This window comes from Mytilus californianus, unplaced genomic scaffold (assembly GCF_021869535.1).
Source record: "Mytilus californianus isolate M0D057914Y unplaced genomic scaffold, xbMytCali1.0.p SCAF_9, whole genome shotgun sequence".
Taxonomy (NCBI): domain Eukaryota; kingdom Metazoa; phylum Mollusca; class Bivalvia; order Mytilida; family Mytilidae; genus Mytilus; species Mytilus californianus.
Genome location: NW_026262745.1, coordinates 70,755,067 through 70,781,692, shown reverse-complemented (window position 1 = coordinate 70,781,692; position 26,626 = coordinate 70,755,067). Strand labels below are relative to the sequence as shown.

Genomic DNA, 26,626 nt, shown 5'->3' with positions numbered 1-26,626 from the left:
TCAAAATTTTTAGTCAAAAAGTGTTCTACAATGATCACCAGTCATTCTGCTTTCATTTGATACCAAAATTACCTAAATATTCTACATATTTTGAAAGTTACACCCATCCCTAGGAACTATTTTGTGTTAAATATGTACTACTTTCTGGTATGTGCTTCCTGAATGGGCCCAAATTAGTGGTGTTACACCATAACACTTTATTTCTCTCATATATGTTCATATTAAAGCACTTGTTTTTGTTTATTACTCTCACCTTTATTGCACTGAGATCCATTGGTTTCTTGACTATCTCAAAGTAATCATAGAGGCCTAAGGCTATTGGGTCCACTGGTTGGTAGAATGGCCACATATAACTCTAAAATATACAACAAAATGTGTAACTAACCATTGCTAACAAAATAATATACAAAATAAACAAAACAAAAATGAAAATGTTAATATCTGATCACTTTTTTCTGCTAAAACATTGTTCAGTGTAAACATTGTAAAAAAATAACTGTGTGTTGAATTGCTTTAGTTTACAGTTTTTTTATCAAATACAAAAAAAATCATATGATGCATTATATTAGTGCTTTGTTTTTGCTCCAATTGGCATTTCATTTGCACCAAAAAATTCTTTCATTTGCGCCACAAACCATATTTCATTTGCACTAAACATAAAAAATTTCATTTGCACCTATGATACAGGTAAATAGTATAAAAAAATGTTTAATTCAAAAGAGACTTTTTATAATAACTTTAACACACAGTTTGATAGCATAATAAAACTATTAATCTGAAACCAGTCATCATAACCATAATGAAAGCTCTATACACTGATACGTTATTGAAAAGAGATTTTTCATATTATATAATGTTAAAACACAGTTCTGTTATAAATAAACGTGATCATAAATCTTTAAAGAAAGCACTATACAGGAACACTGGAGTAAAACCAAAAGTTTGTTCTGACAAAATACTCGTAAGCAAAATGAAAAATATGGAACAATTCAATTGAGCAAATGGTCTGTTTGTCTCAGAATTAACAATGTCCATCTTGACACCTCAAACATATGAACACTATATAAATTTAAACCTAAGTGACTCTCTGTTTTATATTAGAAATGAGTATGAACTCACGAAGTTACCCAGGGGGAATACTCTGAAAAAAATCTTATTCACGATATAGCAATGCATATTTTAACTTTTCCTTTATATGTAACTTGTAAAATGGCGCAAATGTAGTTTTTATATTTGGCTTAAATGAAATGTAACCTTGCAGCGCAAATGTTTGATTGAATTTTGTAAAAATTGGTGCAAATGCAATGCACCCCATAATATACATTATTTCTGATATATTTCATATTTATATTTAACATTTAACAATAAAGTATTAGCTCTTTCTTAAAGTAATTCATTCATTATGCAAAATTAATACATTCTTTACAAGTACAATGTATTTAAATTAACTTTAAATTCAAATATTACCTGATGTTTTTCACTCAACAAGTCATCTACCAACTTCATACAGTTTTCAAAATCTACATCTTGTATTTTGAGTTCACACTTCTGATTCTAAAATAAACGTTTTTTGCTTCATAAGTCCTATGAATTCCTGCTCCTGAGAAAGTGCTCCCTTTTCCAGTGTGCTATTCAGTCCATTGATGTTTCCCAAACCATGACTGTATTTTGACAGATTCAAAGAGGCTCGAATAGAGTACAGTCCTCATTTTCAAACTTTGATTTTGGCACTGATAGTTTGATACCAACTGTGATGTGTGCACTATAGTAGTGTGACAGAATGCAGTGTTCAATCTCCATTTGTGAGGCCCCTCATGAGGGTGTCCAAGTAATCACATAATCACAATTTTTTTGCCAATATAATCACATAGTCATTAATCACTTTTTTAAACAGATAATCAAATAATCAAAAATACAGTCCTGGATTATCAAATAATCAAATAATCATGAAATATTTGGTCTGGTAATCAAATAATCACTATAAAAACGGCCAAGTAATCACATAATCAAAAACCCTATGAGGAGGCTCAATTGTCATAGAGGTACTTATATTTTGATAGGATGTACAGCCCTCAACCTCAAATTGTGATTGGTGAACTAACAAATTAAAATAATACAGCCCTCCACCTTCAATATGATACTGGTACTAATAGTTTGATATGGTAGATACGGCCCTCAATTCCAATGAATAATTGCGGCTCTTAAAGTACAGCCCTCTACCTTCAATTATGATACTTATATATATTGCAGTCCTCAGTATCCGTCTTTGATTGTGGCACTAATAGAGTACAGCTCTTTGCCTCCAACGGGCATAGTGATACAAACAGTTTGATAGTATACAGTCCTTTATCTCCATCTTTTGTAGTGAAATTAATATTGTGACATGAAATAGTCATCTGACTAAATTTGTGATGCTGGTACTAATAGTTTAATTGATTTTAGTCCTCAGAACTTAGAGAAAAGCCCTCCACCTCCAGCCGTGAATCTGGAGTAACAGTTTGATAAGGTAACCCTCTCAAATCATGATTGTTGCATTAAAATTTTGATAGTGTACATCCTTCCACCCCAATCTGTGATCGTGATACTGACACTTCAAAAAGCTGCAGCTTACCACCTCTAACTGTGATAGTGGTACTGATACTTTGAAAAGCTACAGTTTCCCACCTCCAAATGTGATAGTGACACTGATACTTGGAAAAGCTACAGCTTCCCACCGCCAGCTTTGAAAGTGACACTGACACTTTGAAAAGCTATAGCTTCCCACCTCCAACTGTTAAAGTGACACTGATACTTTGAAAAGCTGCAGCTTGTCACCTCCAGCTGTGAAAGTGACACTGACACTTTAAAAAGCTACAGCTTCCCACCTCCTACTGGGATAGTGACATTGATACTTAAAAAAGCTGCAGCTTGTCACATTCAGCTGTGATAGTGACACTGACACTTTAAAAAGCTGCAGCTTGTCACCTTCAGCTGTGATAGTGGAATTGATACTTTTAAAAGCTGCAGCTTGCCACCTAATAAGCTCCAACTATTAAAGTGACGCTGACACTTTGAAAAGTTGCAGCTTGCCCCCTCCAGCTGTGATAGTGACTCTGACATTTTGAAGAAGCTGCAGCTTACCACCTCAGATGATCCAACTGTGATAGTGACACTGACACTTTGAAAAGCTGCAGCTTGCCACCTCCAGCTGTGATAGTGATACTGACACTTTGAAAAGATGCAGCTTCCCAACTCAGGTTATGATAGCTACACAGACACTTTAAAAAGCTGCAGCTTGGCACCTACAGCTGTGATAGTGACACTGCCACACAAAAAGGCAGCAGTTCACCAAAACTGTTATAATATTGATAGGATGTACAGCCCTCCACCTTCAATATGATACTGGTACTAATAGTTTTAAAGTGTCTGTGTCGCTATCATAACCTGAGGTGGAAAGCTGCATCTTTTCAAAGTGTCAGTATCACTATCACAGCTGGAGGTGGCAAGCTGCAGCTTTTCAAAGTGTCAGCGTCACTATCACAGTTGAGCTTTAGTTTGTAACCCGGATTTGTTTTTTTCTCAATCGATTTATGAATTTCGAACAGTATTATACTACTGTTGCCTTTATTTACCACCTCCAGCTGACAATTTTAAAAGCTGCAGCTTGGCACCGTTAACTGTAATAGCTTGATAGGTTCCAATCATCCATAGCCACTTATGATTTTGACTTCCCATTTGCTATCTTCATATTTTCCCCCTAAACTCTGATAGTGGCACTTATAATTCAATGTGTAATAATATTAGATATTGTTTTCATACAAAAACTTTCACTTTTTTCACAAGTATTTTCAAATAACACAATGATGGCTCCCTTAATTTAAAGCATCACATGCATACTACATTCTACTATCAAATCTCTTTAGGTGGCACTTTGTAAATACAGCTGTTTCACAAGCCACGCCTCTTTTGGGGAGATATATAATATTTATAGATATGTTAATTTGTTAACGTACTGGTTCCCAGATATGATCTCTGTGTTTCATCTCATAGAGACATAACTTGGGAATGTTACCAGTATAGAAAAACATGGTAGCGCCTAAAATTTAATTCTTAGGCGTCCAAAAATGGAGGTAGGGGTAGTATAGAATTTTAGTATAAGTTTAAACTGTTAGAAGTTCAGGGCATATCAATGTTGAAAATATGCCGCACAGCCCTATATTTTGACCTTCATGACCTTTGAATAAAAAAGTAGTGCATATAAACTTTCCGTTCTGGGATATAATTTTTTACGAAACTTCACAGTAAAAGTGGCACAGTTTTAGCTGAAAAAGGAGTTCCTATGGGAAATTGCATTGTCTATATTTACAGAATTGCAACCTTAAGATATCACCATGGTTAAAGATATAACACCAATATGGAACCATGACACTATAACCCCTGGAAAGAACACTGCAATGACACAGATAAAAAATGTTCAACTCATTTAGCTATGGAATATGACTATTAACATGATTAACTGATCAAACACTGATATCTCACTTCAATTTCAAGTAAAAATCTCAGTAAAACCACTGAATTCAGTAAAAAAAAAACTATTTGGAGGATATCAAATATTTGTAAAATATTTTGTTAGGAAACTAATAAAGCTATACCATTGCAACTGAAACAACCATTAATTTATTCACAGGTGTTTGGGGAATGAACCCCTCCCCTCCCCTTTTTTAAATTCATTTAAAGTAAAATTCTTGAGTATTTCAACTTATTTTCCCTCTTTCACTTATTCTAGCAAATATCTTCACGATTAAAAAAAATATATATGAATGGCCCTTTCTTTTATTACATTGTAATAAAAACTTTTTTTTAAATCCTTAAGATTATTGCTAGAATACAATAAAATCCTAAAGCGCCTGTGATAAACTATCTATCTTTTCCAGAGCATAAAAGCACTATAATTCTTCAATAAAAGCAGTCTGTACTGCATTAAAACCATCACTTCGCAATCAAAAACTTCTGTAGGATTAAACACATTTTTTCTAGAGGTTGTTGATGTGTTACCTTGGCCCATTAACTCACAAACCATTTTGCAAACTGAATAAACCTCTACAAAAAGTGTGTTTTATCTTTAAAATTCTCAACTAAACATTTTTTTCATATTTTCTGCCAATTTCAAATTTATTATCATACATATACTGTATATAACAGAGTGACATCATCATAGTTTCTACATTGGTTACAGGAGTAGATCCAGCAACATGCTCTATCAAAGTCTAAACCAAGGAACTCATTCTAACCGACAAATCACATTCAAGTATTAGTCGGTATACAAATCAAATGATTAAACAAGCACAAAAATACTTGTTTTGATGACCTAAATAATCTTATACCTTTATTTAATAAATTACTTAGAATTTATAAAACATCAGAGGCGACAATAAAGTGAATATGCTTGACTTCATCAAAAGATATACTGAAACCATAATATAAAGTCCTGTGAAATTTGCAGCCAGGTACACTGTATTTATAATTTACATTGCAAATTTAATTTGAAAGTAAGATGGACAGAGTTGCTTTTGTAAATAATTGATTAACTATTCCAGGAACTGTTTTCATGAAGAATCTTACAATCAACAGCTGGTTTGTATTTACACGTGTAACACAACAGGTGCCAAATGTGGAGCAGGATCTGTTCTGGAGTACCTGAGAACACCCCTAGCTTTTGGTGGGGTTCGTGTTGCTCAGTCTTTAGTTTTCTATGTTGTGTTTTGTGTTTGTTTTTTTGGTGGTCTTTTTTTCTTTTTTAGCCATGGCTTTGTTAGTTAGTTTTCGACTTATGAATGTCCCTTTGGTATCTTTAGCCTCTTTTTTACAAGAAAATACTGAACACTTCCATGATTTCCGGACAACTTGGTCAATTTAATTTAAATATTTTTTGGTAAAAAAGCTGCAGATGTATTATTACATAAGAAACATTTAATGGTATTTTTAAACGCAATGTAAAATTTCAAGAACTTACTGTGATCCTTCTCTCTGCTAACTGTCTTATCACATATGCTATGTCATCACAATGAGTTGGAAAACGTCGTTCATAATCTGACATAGGACACGGTTTAGATGAGTCTGTGACCTTCTGAAATAGTGTAGATACAGCACTCTCATCCAAGTACTCAATGTCTCCATACAGAATTGGCACTCTTAATATTGAATTATCTACAAACAAAACACAATGATATACTGTAAATTCTGAAATTATTGCGTGCATTTATTACTACGATTTATTAAAAATGGACAAAAATGCGAGATTAATTATTGCAATGTTAAAAAATCTGCATACAAATATATGTATCAGATATCAGAATGCGACTTTTTATTATTGCGATACATTTGTAAGTCACATTATTCGCATTAACAAAAACCTCACAATAATTTCTAAATTTACAGTTGATTATTTCCCATCGATACACAAGTCAGAGTTACTTCCCTTCGCCCAATCTTTTATAAAATCAAAATCAACTTCAAATATATACTGACTACTAGATTTCAGAAATTTTTTTTTTCCTGAATGATTTTTATTTGTTTAAGCCTCATCTTATTCAATACTACTATCTATTAAGGATCTTCTATTGGTCCAACTTGGCTGTACCACATGTTTAAAGATGTTCGCTACTCTTGTTTTTGACTTTTTGTCAGATATTCTGAATCCTCTAGTTTTATCCATGTAGTGCCAATAAAAATTTTGCCCACTGACCCATACTTTTCTTTTCAGAATTTTATTGTATATAGTTTTAAGTCATTTTTGAAAATCTTATAAAATCCTTGTTATTTTTTCATAGTTTTTGAAAGGAAAAAGGTGTCATTGTTAAATGTATGAAAAATCTAGAGAGAACTATTTCCCGCCAAATTTTCTATTGATTATATCTCAAAAACTAGAACACAGACCTATCATTTTTTTCTAATTTTTAAGTTCCCTTATTCATATTCTATCAATCTTTAACAGTCTTTTAAACACCTTGTTTTTTTGAAACAGAGGAGCGAAATCCTATGATTGGTAAGTGATTAAGAAAATCAACCAGTTGGCCTTCCAAGATTGATCCAAGGGAAATAACTCCAACTTCTATTACATCAATGAAAAATTTCAAAGGGATTATTGCACTAACATATGTATGGTAGAATAATATTTTACATTTGTTACTGCAATAATTCTATAGATAGTTTTCAATGATGAAATAGTGGTTGGACTTATTTTCCTTGGATATGTTGGATGCCATCTTTGAGGGTCAACTGGTTGATTTTCTTTTATGAATATTAAACCAATTTTCAACATGTGGTTCTTTACTTCAGTCTAATCAAATTTAAACAAATGAATTGACAGTCTTTTTAAACTATTCTAAGCTATTTTTGAAATTATCAATCTATACCAATTTTTGTTGATACTATCTTTTTTTTTTAAATCATATTCATATCTACTTAAATTAAGATGGAACCCAATTCCATGTAAGAAACAGCTATCTTTCACAATTTTATGAAAGCTTCAAATAAGATATTAACATTAATATTGAAAAATTAGATGTCTACCTTGACTAACCTCCATTGTGACCTTTTCACCTTCAAATTTACTTTGTCCATATTTGTTAAGTGGATTTGGGGTAGCATCCTCGGCATATGGAGGTGATGATCCTTCAAACACGTAATCTGTACTGATATATAATACCCAAGCACCAACAGCAGCTAAAAAAAGTAAATAAATGTGTTATCAATAAATACCATACCAAATCAGCTAGCGCTAGAAATTTGACTTAATGATTTTTAATAATTACCAACTGAAAACCTGATAAAATGGTAAATACTGTAGCTGTGCTATTTGTGCAGTCAAATTGCATGGACCGTATAATCATTTGTGATATACAGTCACTGACCGTATATCACCTTGTTTATGATGTTGACAATGCCTTTCAGTTGTGTTTTATTTAAGACGTCATTAAAACTACAGGTAAGCGGAATTTTTACGTCATTCGCTCCAAATTAAAAAAATGATGGTTTTTACCCTAAATATTTGATTTTGAACAGTTGTAGGAAATGCAGTATATAAAGAATAAATGGGGAATGTGTCCATGGGACACAGATGATGCCCCCGTTTGCATATAACGTTATAAAGGGACACAACTGAAGTGTTAAAGTGACGCTACCAAAATTTGTTACTTTATCTGAGTTTAGTGGTAATAAGCATTGTGTATACGTTTCATAACATTCAGTTTGAGGCACTCTTAAGTTAGAGAACAGAAACAAATATTTCAGCAATTTTTCCATTTGTAAAGGTAGATAACTCTAGAACGATAAAAGTGATGCTATCAAAATTCAAACAGGATCTGTGTTATGTAGTAATGATCACTGTGTATAAGTTTCATAACATTTGGTTGAGGCAAACTGAAGTTAGGGAACAGAAACCAATTTTGGGATGTACGTACATACGGACGGACGGACGGACGTACAGACGTACAAGGGTAAAACATAATGCCCCTTCCGCTACGGGGGAGGGGGGAGGGGGGGGGGGGGGAGGGGGGGATGTATAATAAATATAAATTGTCATGAAATATAAATTTTATTTCTGCTCAAAACAGGATAGAAATGCTCAGCAAAGCCTCCCTTTCTACCTGTTTCTAAGCCTTGTACACATAAAATTTATATTTGAAGACAATGTATGAATTGTTTAATTCTATATTTAAATCCTCAGTAAAGATACATATGAAATCAATCTGTTTAGAAAGAAATTTAGGCATTGAATGATTTATTTCCCTTTGATGGTATAACAGATTGCTTTATAAGCCATGCACTACTTTTTGTTACTTGCGTAATTTAAATTTTATTTTTCTAAATAAGCATGATACATGTTAGTATGGTAATACACTTACACATCATTTTTTATATTTATATTTGAGTATATATTATAAATATACTGCTTACATCCTGTATGTATCTGTCCTAAGTCAAGAGCCTGTAATACACTGGTATTCATTTGTAAGTGTATATCACATGTGTATTTATTTGTTTATGTATATAAATCAGGTCGTTTGTTTTCTTATTAGAATTGTCGCACGTTTTGTTGTGTTGGGACCTTTTATAGCTTGCTATGTAGCATTGGTTTTGCTCATTGCTGAAGGCCATACTGTGACCCATAGTTGCTAACATCTACGTCATTTGGTTTGGGTGGATAGTTGTTTCATTGGCAACCATACCACATTTCCTTAATTTATATAGACATGGATAGAAACAAACTCAAAAGATTACTAAAATATAGCTAACCAGCTAGTAACTTTATGGATTCTATCCATTGTAATTTGTGCAATTTTTACCCTAAAAAACTATGGCTAAGTATCTAAGGGATAGAGAATACCCATTCATGGATAATGAAACAGAGGCTTTATAATGCTGGTCAGGGAATTTCTTATATTAAAGGAACATAGCCCATGAAAAATAACTGCCAAACTTAATAGGTGTCAAGAGTAGCAACAAAATTTATACAGAACATAAGCATTGGATTTATCAAACATTCTTATAATGCATTTGCAATTGCTGATGACACATGTTTTAGTTGTCTCATGCTGTCAAGATACATGTCTCTTTTACAAATGTTAATTATGTTCCATATATCCTATTGACTTTTTAATATAAAAAAGCCTATGAGCACTGAAGTGTAAAGATAGCATTTATTTTGCAGTGGGAACTAAAAATTAAGCATTACATTGTATTAAGCATTGGAATGCAATACTATGAATTGGACAAAGGAAGATAACTCCAATTTTAAATATTACTTTAACAACGACATGCTTGATATTTTTAGACCAGATAATAGATCCATGCATCATGCACAATTTACTTTCAGACTCAGTAGGAATAGTAAGTTTTATGTGAACATGAAAAATACCTGCATTCTGACAGACTACTTTGGTTGCTGATACATTCAGCTCTTGTGTTGCTTCTGGTTTCTGTTCAACAGCATCTGGCTTCCTCTCAGCAGCAGAATGTATAACTACTGATGGCTGTAATAATGTATATATATAATAATATTACAGCATTAGTACAAAAATAAGGAGATGTGATATGGTTGCCAATGAGACAACTATCCACCAGAGACCAAATAATGTGAATATATAGTACACTATAAGGGCTCTGGTACTACAACATGTGGAACAATTCAAAAGAGAAAAAAAAACAGCCTGATATATATGCTAAGAACAATAAAAAAAAAATAGCAGACTGTGAGCAACCAACCCCAAATACTGACAAACATGCTCCTATCTTGGGACAGGCACACAAAGAAGGGGTTAAACATGTTAATAAGTGCTCAACCCCACCCCCTTCCTCCTTACTTCAGTCAGTGGTGTAACAGTATAACTCTCTAAATAAAATCAGATGTGATTGGCTTGATTTGTCAGATTGGCACAAACCAAAATAAACAACTTGCATCAAGACAAAAGACATCAGTTCTGCACTAAGCACACAAAAAGACTCAACAACAAGACAAAATGACATCATACCATTTATATGGCTGCAAAGTTTTGCATTCGTATGAAAACACAAATTTTCAAAAAGTTTATTAAGTATATGCTGATTATTATTTTGTACCTTAATTAGGCCGTAAGTTTTCTGGTTTGATTTATTTTACATTAATTTTGTCATTTTAGGGCCTTTTATAGCTGACTAAACGGTATGGGCTTTGTTCATTGTTGAAGGCAGTACAGTGACCTATAGTTGTTAATTTCTGTGTCATTTGGTCTCTTTGGGAGAGTTTTCTCATTGGCCATTATACCACATCTTCTTATTCTTATGATTAGAACTTTTAAAGCAATCATTCCAAAAATTGCAGGTCATCAACACTTACATTAAACTCTTTCATCACAGTTTTCACTTCCTCATCTTTAGTTATGTCACATTTCCTTAATTTTCCTGTACATCTACTGAACGCCAGGCCCAAAACGTCCCATGATCCTTCATTCACAAATTCCTTGTATACAGCTCGGCCTAATAATCCTGATGCTCCCAGTGATTAAAACTTTTTTAGACATTACCTGAAAAGAACAAACAATATTTTTTGAAGTTATGAATTAGATATATTTTTATATTCAGAATAAATTTTATTCATCTTTTAAACAATGATTACACTGAGTTTAAAATTATCATTTAAAATTCTATCAACTTACTTGGCATTCTAATGTTATGACTGAATGACTTTTTTATCCATGATAAATAGGTAGAATGCATATGATGTGAAACTCCATAGAGCTCAAACTTGCAATGGTATTTACAATCCCTTTGTAAAACTTTTCACTTGTAACAGAATGACTTCTAAGCATGCTAGGTGAAAACACCTCGTAAACTTTTACAATTTTTCAAAATTGGAATTGAAACTTACAATAAATTTGCCCTCTATCTGTCTACAACTGCTGCTAATTTTCAAGTGGGACTGACTGATTTGTAAAAAAAATTGGCTAATATGTACAAAAATGTTGAAACATTTGTACTAATCCCCTGATTATTTGTACTTATAAGATAGATGATGGAATTATGAACAGGATGTCATTATCAAATAATCCAGACAAACACTGATAAGATTAATACATCTGATTTTATAAGAAGTATATACAACATATAATACAATGTAACTAGTTTTTTTTCTGAGTATATGAAATAAAGTATACCCAGCATCTTCTGGAAATATGTTTTTCAAATGTGCAAGAAATGTCACTTTTCAAAAGTTTTTTTTTTAAAATTATACATGTCATTGGACAATTATCATTTTTAAGGATATTATCAGTGTATGAGGATTGGGTATACAGAAAAAAATTGCAAAAAAAATGGGTACCAAAAATAAAGAATATTAGAGTAAAATGGGCAGAAAATATTTAAAGTAAAGAATAATGGGATGCTTAAATATAAACATGATAAAGAATAGAGAAACATTGGCAAAATGTATAAAGAAAAGAGAAAAATGAGCAAAATTAAAAAAGAATAGAGAAAACATGGCTTAAAAAATTTAAGAATAAAGAAAATGAAGGACCCCTCGTCCAAACCTTCCTGTATAGAATGAAATGAAGCACTGAAATGCAAAATAATCATGATAATAGTCAGAATGACTTCTATAATACATGTAGTAAGTTTGTAATAACAACTACATGACTAACATGACTAAGATAAGTTATGGATTCATCATTTTGTGTTGCCATTGTATCATTCATCCATTTATTCATGGATTTTGCTTGTAAAGGCAAATTTAGGTAGATGGAGTATCTTTTTTCTGAGCAACCCTTGTGTTGCCAAATTATTTTTCTGGTTTAAAAATATTTTACTAAGTATCATTCAATAGACAACAACAACATGTTTTACTTGAAATTAAGGAATTAATCTATCAAAAAATTTAATTTCGTTAAGTGTATGAAAAAAATTTCAGAAAAAGCAAGGGGAGATAATTATATTGAATTTGATCAGACAATTTGCGTTTTTTTTTAAATTTTTCCAGAAAATAAGGTCTGTGACCAGGTGACCCTCTATTTCTATTTAGAATTTTGGAAGTATTTATGAAAAGCAATTCCCTCATTGAGATTTAAGCAATTCTATTGTGTAATGTTTCCTCAATATGGAAAAATCAAGTTTCCCCTATATAATTAATAACCCATATAAAATAACTGTGATTTTGTTGATTTCAATGCATTTCAACCAAAAAACAAGGTCTGTGACCCCCAATTTTTATTGAAATTTGAGAGTACAATGACCCAATAGTCTTCTAAAGAAGTTTTAGAAAAATCTATAGTCAAACATTCAGACCCCCATAGCCAGCTACCTTAACTACATTTGTACCAATTTAAGTGTTTATCGATTTAAGAATTTTCTATCGTATACATAGATTAGTATGGTAACCATGGTAGCTTTGGCAATACCACAAATCAGATACCTTGCTACAAAAATACAACTTTTCTTCAATCTGTGAAAATTGGTACCCATGATAATAAATAAATTCACAGTAACTATTCTACATATTGATAAACAACAAAAACACCTTTTAATTCTTATAATTCCCACCAACATATATGCCTAAAACAAAAAAAAACATACAAGTTTTTGGAATTATAATAAGGTTTAATCCAGCAAGTTTTAAAAAATCACAAAGAGTGTAAATAAATACATCTAGAAAACTGAAATGTCTGTAAGGATCTGTCCCTGTTTGTCCATTTTTGTGTTAGTCAGCAACCCAAGGACACAAATAACCAAAAGTTCACAAGAGATATCTAGAGGTCAAAATATGGTCATCATAATTTTGCTGTTTGTTGTGTTCCTGTGACTCAGATGTATGAACAAATGTGTACATTGGAACATTAATCATTATAAGAAAAAAAACTATCAGAACCATACAAGTGAATGTCATCAATGTAAATATAGTGCAGAAGTTTTCCATGCAATCCCTATTGATTTTGCACCTCCCATTTATACACCAAAAAAAGAAAACCATGTCACAGTTCACGATTCTGCCTTGTTAAAAGGTCACCAAAAAGTCTCTTACTTTTTTTTACCTATGTTATAAATTTCTATCTTAGTAATGATTTATTGTTAAACTGACACATTTACACAATAGAATATTTCAGAAATTAAAAAGTAATTCAAATCTAATAAATAACTTATAAAAGGCATTTATCTGTACATAAAATATTTTCTATTACTAACCAACATGTAAGCTGCAAAAATCCTTAACTGACCCCTAACAGTAATAAAATAAAAGTTTTGTAGACTTATAACCTTGATTTGTGTTCACGAAACAATAAAAAGATGACAATTTTATCTATAATCAATAATCAATGTAATTGAGGGCAGATTTAATTTTGTGTTAGTTCAGATATATTACATGTATTAATCATGTTAATAATTACAATGATTGAATGAATCATATAAATCTGTAGCTATATATATATGTCATGCATGTCATGTATGAAATAAAAAAAAAATTACTGATTTAAAAGCTATACTTGTGTTATTAAATAATAAATATTTGACAATTAGATTGTTTATCAATAATCTTTGTCATTGTAAAGGGCGTATTGAATAGTTGGTGACCTTATTGACAGTCAATGTATATTTAGAATTTGATCAACACGCAAGCTGTTGCACAAAATTATTGACATAAAAATGTTAACTGCAAGATGAACCTTTCAGTACTTTCAAAGATTTTATTGATCATTTCTTGAGTTTGTTAAAGGCCGATTTTGTTACAGGCCGACTTTGGTATGGGCCGAGTTATCAAGGAGTCCGAACTAAGACCAAAGTGACTAAACTTCTATACCATGTATACCCCAGTAACTCTTGACAGTTTGGGTGTTAGTGATGGCACCTATGTCATAAGATAAACACTTATCAATTGAAATAAATGCAGCTTAAAATCCGTTTGATCAGTAAATCAAACACTAAATACAAAATCTTATAAACAAGGGGCGTGTTTTTTTGTTCATCGGGAGAGAGCCAGAAGAGGTCCATTTCTGTTTTTTTGAACTCGGAAGATCTTCCGGCCCTCTTCTTCCTCTTCTTTTAACATAGGTGGTTTAGACAGCAGAGCACATAAAAAAACATGGCGTCGTTGAGTATTAGAGAAATAATGAATGCAGATATTATACAGTGTGAGCTTTGCGAGAAGCGCTTTTATGGCATGACAGCCTTTGTTGGACATCCCTGCAGGGATGATAAGCTTGATGAAGGTAAATATTTGCTTGTAATAGTGTTATAATTACGAGACACCAGTTAAAGCGGTATAAAAAAAAATAAAAAAATATAACCACGCGTTTATTGTCTATTTTTTAACTTTTCCGACGGATATTTAAATAGAAAAAAAAATATTTCCACGGTGCACTCGACTCCGGTGACTTAGCACGTTTTTATTTAATTTAAATGTTGTTTAGCATTTTTTGTAAAATTCTTGACTTGATTGCCGCAAAATCCCATTTTTTTTAAATGCAATATAAAACAACACATATTTTGGCTGTGAACGACGTTTCCTTTGGGTATAAACAGTTTTTAAAATGTGACGTTTGTTCTTTTCAGAGTATTCCGTATTTTTACAGTTTTGGTATTAGTATGATTTAAAAATTTCGTAATACACATACCTACAGATGGGATAATAACCCTTAAATTTGATTATTGACATTTTATGACCATAATTATATTTGTCTTCCCCACAACTAGTATTCAACTTATTATTTTGTGACTACCCTTAAAGATTTGTTTGTCATTTTTTGACAAGCGTGAAAGCTAGAAAGTTTCCCCTTCAGAAACATGTCAAAATTCATACAAAAAATAGTGTATTGCCTCAAGAGGGGTGGACATGGGGTTCCTGATTCCAATTTTCCTATCCCCTCCCAACTTCCAATTCAGTCCCCTTCCCTAAATCTCACTCCTAGACTAAAATCGGTCAAAAGAAATTTCCCAGAATGTGTTTTGTCGAATGGTATTAGGAGCTGAAAATAAATAACCTTCAGTGGCGGCTCACTAGTTTCAAAAAGGGGGACAATGACTGTCTAAGAGGGGGCCCCGCTCTAGTCATGCTTCAGTGATTCCCTATATAATCAACCAAATTTTTCCAACAAAAGGGGGGGGGGACCCATGAGTCCCCCTCTGAATCCGCATCTGACCTTACATAAGACAGGATGCAAACGAAAATCCTAATACTCAAAATAGTGGGACAAAGAAGTATACAAATGTCAAAATATTTTCGCGTGGCACAACCACAGAAACAAATAATTATAAGCTTTGATATCAACATGTTAAAATGAAGGCAATCAGATTAAAATCACACCCACCCCATTATCGAATGGTCACCCCTTAGTTGGAATACATGTATTTTTTATTTATTTCATAACCAAATCCACATTTATAAATAAAATTGAGAGTGGACACGGGGGATGTGTCAAGGAGTCAACAACCCGACCAAAGAGCACAAATCAGGCCAAGGCCATCTACGAGTCTTCAACACAGCGATAAAATCCTACACCCGGCTGCGGTCTCCAGCTGACCCCTAAATAATCATGTATACTATTACAGATCGTAGTCTTTAACTGCGATACAAATAAATGAACTAAAATTATAAATAAAAGCATACTAGACTAACAAATGCCAGAGTATGAATTGTTTTGTAAATTCATTTTTACCAATGTCTGATTTCAATGAATTTATACAGGATATATGTCTGATAACATGGTCTGATAATCACTCCCTTTGAGCTAAAAAGAGATTCAATTTTTTATTTCATACCGAAATTAAGTCCTGAAATCATTTGTACCAATGTCTGATTTCCATAAAATTATAGTTGTAAATAGATTTGAAAAAAATAAACACTCCATATAGCAAGGCGTTTTATTATTTATTCTAACTTCAAGATATCTCATAAACTTTATAAGATATCTTATAAACTTTATAAGATATCTCATAAACTTTATAAGATATCTCATAAACGTTATAAGAAATCTCATAAACTTTATAAGATATCTTATATAGTTTATATGATATCGTAATGTCTTATATATCATTTTAACTACTTATATGAGATATCTAATAAAGTACATAATATATCTTAAATAAAAAATATTAATAAGATATCTTATAAACTTTAGGAGATATCTTATAAAGTATATAATATATCTTATATAGTATATAGTATATATGATATTTTATATAGTATATAAGATATAAGATATCATATAGTATATAAGATATCATATATAGTATATAGTATATATACGATATCTTATATCGTATATACAATATCTAATATAGTATATAATATAAGATATATCATATACTTTATTAGATACCTTATATATGTTATAAGATATCTCATAAAGTTTATAAGATATATCTTATATATATTTGGAATAAGATACCTTACATAGTTTATAAGGTATCTTATATATTCTATTAGATATCATATATAGTTTATAAGATATCTTATATTGTTTATACGATATCTTAATATATAGTTATACGATATCTTATATTGTTATAAGATATCTCATATAGTTTATTGGATATATTATATAAATTTATAAGATATCTCACAGGCGCGTAGCCATCAGTACACAAAAAAGGCAGCTGCGTACACATCGAAAATTTTACAAAAATAAAATATGGTAAATCTAGTAAGAATAAAACTGCATGAATTAATAGAATACATTGAAAAGTATTATACACACATATGTTAATAGTCACTTTGTAGCTATATTCAGTTCGATCCGAAAACTGGTCTACTCTTTTCTTTGACGGAACCTGCATCATGATTGTGTAGATGATGCAAACACTTAATCTAGCTGAATTTTCGGGATGTCAGAACACAATTGTAACGTCTACTATGCCTCCTTACCCTGACATTTTTTCTGAAGATTTCAAGATAATTGACGAAATAAGATATGACGTGCTAAAGAGACCATGGAAAATATACCGTGGAAAATAAATTTCAGCAGTCACGGTTTTCAACATCATCAGTAGAAGAAAGGAACAGAAATTGTCCTTGATTTTTAGAATTAAATTTGAGCATTAAAAGCTGAAAGAAAGACTGCTTGTTCACTTATAAAATAAAATATAGAGAAATGTGATTCTATTTATTCTATCTATTCCCATTAAAAATACCCTTTAAGTTGCACAGACGGTTTTGGCTTAAAAATTTGGATATTCTAATGTATAGTCGGCTGATACTGAATAGGTAACAATTAAAATATATGGTGGTTGCACTTGATTTTATATTTTAATTGTACTTAATATCCAATCTTTATCAATTCACCACACATTAGAAGTTTGTTTTTCTCTAACTTATATATTTTTTTTAAATTTATTTATCATATATTCCAGTTTTAAAAGTTGACTTATTACTGATGAAATAGGATTCCTGTAAGGCTTGTTTAAGTCCAAGGAAATCGCGAGAATGCAGGATTTTGCACCATTACCCCAGAGCTCGGTGTGTCTTGAGCGGCCCGAGACCACTCGCCGTAAGACTTCCTTCCCTTTCATTGAGTACACATCATTTGGGCCTACCTACACCGCTGTCTCATATAATTTATAGTATATCTTATATATTTTCTTTATACGATATCTCATAAGTTATACGAGATATCTTATAAACTATATGAGATATCTTATAAACTATATAAGATATCGTATGAACTATATAAGATATCTTATAAACTATTTAAGATACCTCATAAACTTTTAAAGATATCTTATATTCTATATAAGATATCATCTATAATCAGCTTATTATAAGATATCTTATATACTTTTTTAGATATTTTATATATTTTATAAGGTATCTTCCAAATTTAATCAGATATCTTATATAGATATTATTATATATAACATATATTAAATAAATGATATTTATAAGATATCTTATAAATTAAGACTATATATCTTTTTAAGTATATAAGATATCTTATAGACTATATGATATATCTTATATTCTATGTGATATATCTTATCTTATATATTATATAAGATATCTTATATAGTATATGAAATATAGTATTATTCTATATTGTATATCTTATATCTTATACATTTAATATATAAGATATATTATAAAGTATATAAGATATATTATATAGTATATATGATATATTATATAGTATTTAAGATATTTTATATAGTATATATTATATAGTATATAAGATATGTTTTATACGATATGAAATATCTTATAAAGTTTATAAGATATCTTATATAGTTTATATCTCATATAATTTACAAGATATTTATAAACTTTAGAAGATATCATATAAAGTATGGAATATATCTTATAAACTATTTATTGTACATAAGATATCTTATGTAATATATAAGATATCTCATATAATATATAAGATATATTACAAAAATTTAATGATATAAGATATCTTATATATTTAGTGAGATATCTTATTTATCATATAAGATCTCTGATATATATTATGAGAAAATCAAATAAATAGTTATACGCCTTGCCATAACGCCATGTTGTAACATATTGTCCTTATTTTGGCTGTCAGAAATTGATTAGAATATATTTTCGAACTTTAGCTTATTTTGACGAAGTTGAACCAAACTGAATGCGATAAAAACGAAATATTATTTGTATTTTCTGCTTATATATAAAATATTAAACCTAATTTTTTTTGTTATTGTTGTCTAGTTCATACCTAATGCTATTTATAATGGTTTTCGTAGTTCTATGTGCTTTCTATACAAATGTTCACATATTTTGAGAGAAAAAAACAGTCGCCAAGATACATGACTTTTTAAAAGTGGGTTTTGACTTCGAACTAGCTTTTAACACTGTGAATACTCTCAGTTCTGTACGATCCATGACCCTTGGCTAACAAAGATGATCGATTTAATTAATTAAGCCCTTTTCAACTGATTTTATATTTTTATTTTTTTCTTCAGGAGTCGAAAGCCGGACAGCTCCAACAGAAGACTCAACTACAGACTCAATGCCATCTACTAGTAAGTCTTCTGAGGAAACCCAGCCAATTTTTTGGAACGTACCAGCAACCAAAATTCTACTAGCTGAAATAAAAAAAAGAGATGATGCAACACAAAAAGGGAAAAACACAAAGAAGAAAATGTGGTTATGCATAGCAGAAGAACTAGCATCTAATGGATACAAGTTTACCTGGGAACAGGTGATGGGGAAATGGAAAACATTAATTACAGCCCTGAAAAGAACAAGAGACCACAACAACCGATCTGGTGCTGATAAGAAGTCGTGTGCTTTCCAGGAAGAACTGGAGGAAATTCTCGGTGGAAATCCTACAATAGAACCAAGCACCACATCAGGTACGAAAATCTTAAATACGTGTCATAAAAGAAAGGTAGATGAAGTTGTCAATGACAATGACAAAGTTGATGAAGTCGACAACGATAATGACAAAGAAACGGAACCTGTTCAGCCCCCTAAAAATGAAAAGAAGCGTAGAAGTGGTCCTTCTCCTGACGTTGTAGATTTTTTGAAACAATACATGGAGGAACAAAAAAAGGAAAGAGAAGAAGAAAAAGCTGAGAAAGCTAGAATGCACAGTGAGAAAATGAATATGTTTAGGGAACTAATTAATGAGATGAAAAAATAAATAGAGATGACAGTTGTCATATAGATGGAAGAAAAGTGTGCACATTTACAATGAATGTACTTTATAAATAATGCCGTTCGATTTCTCTTATCATTTTTTTTAATATTTTCCGTGTCAGAGCTTTTTATACTAGTAGCTTACTATACGGTATGGGATTTTCTCATTGTTGAAGACCGTATGGTTATCTATAATTGCTTATATCCACTTCATTTTTACTTTGGTTGATAGTTGTATTATTGGCAATCATACCACATCTCCTTATGTTTATATTCTATCATGTACCGGGTATATGAGAAAACTAAAATTCTACTGCCATCAGATTTGTTTTTATATGTAAATGTTGATTTAGAAAATCTTAAAACGTTTATTTTATTTTCTATTTTTACAGGATTAAACTTAATGGATTTACATGATGAGATTTTTGTCAAAATAATGCAGCTTATACCTGTTTGTGAATTATTGAGAAATGTGTCAAAAGTTTGTGTTAGATTTTGGACGATTATCAGACAACACCCATCACTGTATAGCAATGTAGCATTTGAGGACAGTTGTCATATTGACGAACATGTCTTGTTGCTTGTTACTACATTCCCACAAAAGTTGAAAGTATTAGAACTTGGAGGTCAAGTGTATACAGTTGGTGTAGAGAGATTTAACCATATTATGTATGGCCTTGTAAATGCTAGTAACCTAACTGTTTTAGACTTTACCGAGTGTCCATTGTCAGATATTTCCTTCCTAAAATACTTACTAAGTTTAGAAGTGCTTAATCTGTCATCAACAAAAATAAATGATAAACAACTCGAAAATATAAAACCACTGTCTAAGCTGACCTACCTTTATCTTTCATTTACACAGGTCATGATGAGTTCTATTCTAGATACTTTGAGAAATTTAAGTCTTGAATATTTAGATGCATGTGGTATCATGTGTACCTATGACGAATTTTTAACAGCTTTAACATTTTGTCCCACATTAATGGGAGCCCATTTGTCGTTTGAACTAGCCTCACATTACCAGAATGCATGCAATTTCATAGACACATATTATGAGGGAAAGATACAATTGCGTGCTTATTGGTTATTTTGAATATGTAAGTGTCTATAGACAAAACACAAGTGTGAGTGTTTAATATTATGTTGTTTGAGTTAGTAGCTGTGCATAGAATTTCTAAAGGTTTCTTTTATTCAAAATGTTAAAAAGATTGTTTACTTTTGCATTATCAGGTCTAAATAAATCATAGACATTGACTTCGTGTATGTGATGTGTTGAATACTAAATGGAACTTCAAAACTTAATTTCTTTTACAACAGTACGATGTTTTTACCGGCCTGACATTTACAATTGTTAATTTGGTTTATTTAACAACAGTACAACAGTATGATGTTTTGCCTGACATTTACAATTGTTAATTTGGTTTATTTTACAACAGTAAAACAGTATGATTTTTTTACCGGCCTAACATTTACAATTGTTAATTTGGTTTATTTTACAACAGTACAACAGTATGATGTTTTTTACCGGCCTGACATTTACAATTGTTAATTTGGTTTATTTTACAACAGTACAACAGTATGGTGTTTTTTACCGGCCTGACATTTACAATTGTTAATTTGGTTTATTTTACAACAGTATGATGTTTTTTACCTGACATTTACAATTGTTAATTTGTTTTTTTTACAAAAGTACAACAGTATGATGTTTTACCCGGGGTTTTACCTGACATTTACAATTGTTAATTTGGTTTATTTTACAACAAAATGGTGTTTTTTTTACCTGAAATTTACAATTGTTAATTTGATTTATTTTACAACAGTGTGTTATTTATTATTTTGGATGATATTTACAATTGCGATTGTTAATTTTAATCATCTAATTAGTTTCACAACAGTAAGTTGTTGTTATTATGTTTATTGGAGAATTATGAAATAAATATTATTCGAATTCTTGTCTCATGATGTAAACTGTAAAATCACATACATTTGATTCACCAATAATTAGACTGACACCCTCAATTACATTTCATGCATCCCCATTGCCTACGTTGGTTAGCTTGTGTACTAAGTAACTACAACTTAACTTGGCTTCTCTTTCACATAGATAGAGACATTAGATTAATGTCCACGAGACGACCAAATAAGTTTACAAAATTTGAGAACAAACTGCACTATAATTTTAAAGATTTTAATATGAACAATGAAATGATTCCTTATAAAATAGGATTACATTGATGTTTTCAATACTTAACATAGAGAACAGAACAGGTTTATAAATGTTTTATGATGAAGATTAAGTTCTCATATCACTAACGTAAGTTTCTGGCTATTCCGTCTCTCTTAGTTGCACCTGTATTGTCATTGTCGGCCTGGACTGCAGCTGCATGACAGTTCCCATAATCTTCCTCTATGAATTCTTCGCCAATGTCCCCGTGTTGGATACAAAAGTTGTGAAGGACACAGCATGAAACACCTATATCACAGGATGTTTCCATTTCCTTGGTTTCAATAAAATGCAATCTGCGAAAACGTCCTTTCAAAATTCCAAAACTACGTTCAATTACAGTTCTTGTGGATGAATGAATGTAATTATAACGTTTTTTCTCAGCGTTAAGATTGCCATTGTCTCGATAAGGCGTTAGCAACCATTGGTTAAGAGGATAAGCACCATCCCCAACTATATGATTTTCTCCACAAACATTTTCACCTTCCGCCCATAACTCTGAGTTCTTTAAAACTCGAGAATCATGCACACTTCCAGGCCATCCAATAAAACAGTTTGAAAATGAGGTATCTGGTAGGCAAACAGCTTGAAGAATGATGCTGTGATAGGATTTTCTATTCACATATGCTTGTGGGTGTTCGTTCGGTGGTTGTATTTGAATGTGCGTAGCATCGATCGCACCAATAACACCAGGAAATCCCCTTTTCTCTTGAAATTTATTTGATATATGTCTTTGCTTTCTATGGTCTAATGGCCATTTAATATAGGTTTCTTTTAGCGCCATCAAAGCTGCAACTACTCTATTTCTGCATATAACCACTGTTGAGTCCGCAACATCAAACAGTTCTGATATGGATCTAATGTTTCCCTGGTGAGCAAAGTATCTAAGTGCAATTAGAACGGTTTTTTCAAGACCCACTCGTTCGCGGCCCCCGAACATGTCTGGACGTACTTCCATCTCAGGCCTAGTAGATAAAACTTCAAGCAGTGATTCAAAGCAAGGACGGGTGAGACGAAACATTCTTCTAAAATCTGTGGCTATATAATTGTTCACAACCGTGTCTATATAACCTTGTATCCGTACATGATGAGATCTGTTTCTGAAATTAGACGAAGAACCTTGTAGTTATTTGTATGACTCATATGTTCTCTTTGAAAAAAATAAAACGCAGGTTCATGGGTACAGATACAGCACAAGAAGAATGGACACTGTCCAAGATAGGATCAGAATGAATATCATATAGTATATGAAACACAAAAAGGCTAGAAATAAATGAAATGTGAATAACCATGCGAAGAAACTGAAGAAATTTGTGAAGATAATTCGCACAACACCTCCTCTCTACTCCCCCACCGTCACCTCATTCCCTAAAACCAGTTGTTCTTAATTTTACTTGACATCAGATTAAGTCTGCGGGTATATCTTTTATATATATACAAAAACAATATAGTTTGGTTACTTTAAACGTATTTGATATAGACAGACAAGGTGTATGTTCGATCATACATCAGAGAAACATTGACAAAAAGAAATTTAGCTAAGAAAGCATAACGAAAAAAAAAAACATAATGAACATAGCGAATTTTCCAAACCAATTTTCTTTGTTAATTGCGTGATTGCCTATGAGACAGATAACTATGCACCAGTGTTCAAATAATTTGATATAAGCAAATATAGGTCATAGTACGGTCTTCAACAATAGGAAACCCATACCGTAAAGTTGGTTATAAAAGGCCCTGACATTAAAAAATGAAGACAAAAAAAAAAAAAACAATTCATAAGAGAAAACTGACGGCTAAAATTACAATTAAAACTGTTTATGAAAAATAAATATGACAGACACGAACCAACAACATAACACCCCTGACTTGGACAGGCATATAAAGTATGTGGGCATGGTTCGAAACATTTAGGAGCGCTCAATCCTTCTCCTTAGCTTAAACAATGGTGTCAAAGAACAAGATGAGAACCAACTATAAAAATCTGTTGCAATTGGCTTAGCTTAAAAGATTGGTACGATGTACAAAAACGTATGACGATTTTGTGCAATTTTCAGACCTAAAAGCTTGAAAAATGTATTGTAACCAAAAGATTCCAATTTTGATATAGAATTCATCAATTTAAAAACTTTTTGGATCGTGGCCGGATGGCGGCCAATGTTAATTATGCCAAAAACAATTAAAATTATTGAAAAAAATGACCAAAATTGACCTTAAAATACAAATAATGTTTATTTAAGAGGTCATAGCTTCATAAATTTTAAAGGAAGATGCCAAAAATATATATGTTTGTCTTAATAGTACTTATCATCACAAGCCTATGTGAAATTTGTAATTTTTTGGCCCGATTTAAAAAACTTGGCCCTTCGTGAACCTTCTCCTTTCCTCATCAAAACTTTGTTAAATGTAAGATTTTGGTCGAAGGTTTAATCAATTTGTGGTTACACGATCTAAGACTTAAGGAATATTTTACCAGTTATACTTAAAAAAATATAAATAAACGCGACTACAAACACGGGCACGGCGAAGAAGTTGTGACCTATAGAAGAGGCAAAAGGAACATATAAATTTATCAACGCGATCAATCAGATTATTTTTTTCAAAATTTAATACTATAATGTATGGGGGAATTTGAATTCAGAATATTTTTTTGTCATCCGCTTGACCAGAAATTTTTTTTTCGTCAAATTGGGGATTAACATATTTTTTTAGAAAAAAAAACAATAACCCCCACCCCTAGAAGTTAAATGGTCGTTCCCTTACCGTCCAAAAATGGATTATTAACAATTGGGAACGAAAAATCGTCTGTTTTGTCGTAACTTTTTGCATAGTTTCCTGGATTAACTTTGTTTTTATACTTACAATGATGCCAAAACAGAGAACACAATTACAGTCATGTCGTTAGAATGAGATGATGTAACTGATAAATCGTCAGAAACGTCGGTTAAGTCATCCAACATTAAAAATTCGGCTACATTTGACGCCATCTTGATTATGTATTTTATTGGTTCTTCTCCAGGATATCTCCAGAAGATGCCCAGACTCATTTTTTTGGACGCTTCACCAGAAGATATTCTGGAGATGTACAGAAGAGACCAATAAAACACGCCCAAGTTGTTTACATTTGTAATTTCTGTCTACATGATCATACATGGGAGATAACCAAGAAAGGGTGTGAATATGAACCACAAAACTGTTTTGTGTTTTCAGCGTGAGAAGTACCCTATGGTCAGTGAGTCTCTTTATTAAAAAGAAAACTGAAATACACTAGGGCTAGGATGAAAAATTTTGTCCTGCCTTTTTATTTTTCACTCTATTCGGTCCTGCCTTTTTCTTTATTAGTTTATCCTCGTTTTTTTTTATGCCAAGTTGCCCATCCTGCTTTTTTTTTACTCAAAACTCCCGTGTCCTACATTTTTTTCAAATTTCATCCTAGCCTCCCCCCCCCCCCCCCCCCCCCCATAAAAATCAAATGGTAGCTCCCTTATACGTCCTTGAAAAAATTCAACTGGATTTTGCTATTCATTTATTTTTTTATACCTGCCTGTAGAATAGCCAAAATAAACTATGTTGCGAATTTAAATGATGCGGATCCAGGATTTTGAAAGGGGAGGCAAAACTAGACAACGTTTGGAGCTAGTGTGACATGTAAAAAGTTTATGCATTAACCATAATTTTATTATCTTATAATGTAGCCCCATGAGGAGCCCCCTTTTTACACCATAATCCGCCTCTAGGAAGGCGGTTTGAGAAGCCTCCCTCATATACATGTTCTTGTTGATGTGAACTGGTTTAGTTTCTACCGGCAATAGAGGGAGAATATTTTATCTGGACAACAACATTTGATTTAAAGTGTAAACGAGTGCATGGACCGTATCCAATGAAACTCAGTTGTATGTTTATTTTGCTATCTTCTGTAGACCAAAATCCAGGTGAGCTTCTTTTTTTTTTTTTTTATTTGTTTCTGAAGGAAAACACATTGTAAAATGCATATAACTTTTATTTGTGTAGGTCCAGCCATGCCTGATTACTTTCCTAGATGCTTCGTTTTGTCTGTACTCAGAGTATCCACAGCCATATTTGTAAAAATAGTTTAACAAGATATGAAAAGAAGTGTTGTTTTTGCGGAGATAGGACAATGTTCAATTCACAATGTTAAAAATAATGAGTGTTTGTCCGTCAATCTGGTAACCATTGGGATTTCTTTTTTTTGACTGTGTAGATAGTGTAATTCTTAGGATTTTTATTTAATAGGTTTTCCTAATTACTCGTGCAAATGGATAAGACTGTTAAAAGAAATGTGC

At 31.7% G+C, this 26,626-nt stretch overlaps 2 protein-coding genes and 1 pseudogene across 2 annotated transcripts; 1 reads left to right on the top strand and 2 right to left on the bottom strand.

The window, feature by feature from the left end:
- The window catches only part of LOC127716372 (methionine adenosyltransferase 2 subunit beta-like), a 135,733-nt pseudogene that overhangs the window by 9,932 nt on the left and 99,175 nt on the right, over window positions 1–26,626 (bottom strand).
- Window positions 19,437–20,102, top strand: LOC127713969 (uncharacterized). Its single transcript, XM_052219919.1, has one exon. The coding sequence runs from the start codon at window positions 19,467–19,469 to the stop codon at window positions 20,100–20,102; it is 636 nt and encodes a 211-aa protein (XP_052075879.1). The 5' UTR covers window positions 19,437–19,466.
- On the bottom strand, window positions 22,372–23,419 carry LOC127716376 (putative nuclease HARBI1). The gene has a single exon (XM_052222560.1). The coding sequence runs from the start codon at window positions 23,341–23,343 to the stop codon at window positions 22,408–22,410; it is 936 nt and encodes a 311-aa protein (XP_052078520.1). The 5' UTR covers window positions 23,344–23,419; the 3' UTR covers window positions 22,372–22,407.

Bases quoted from the DNA above. Each gene is read 5' to 3' on its own strand.
- LOC127713969 (XM_052219919.1), top strand. From the start codon at position 19,467: ATGCCATCTACTAGTAAGTCTTCTGAGGAAACCCAGCCAATTTTTTGG.
- LOC127716376 (XM_052222560.1), bottom strand. From the start codon at position 23,343: ATGTTTCGTCTCACCCGTCCTTGCTTTGAATCACTGCTTGAAGTTTTA.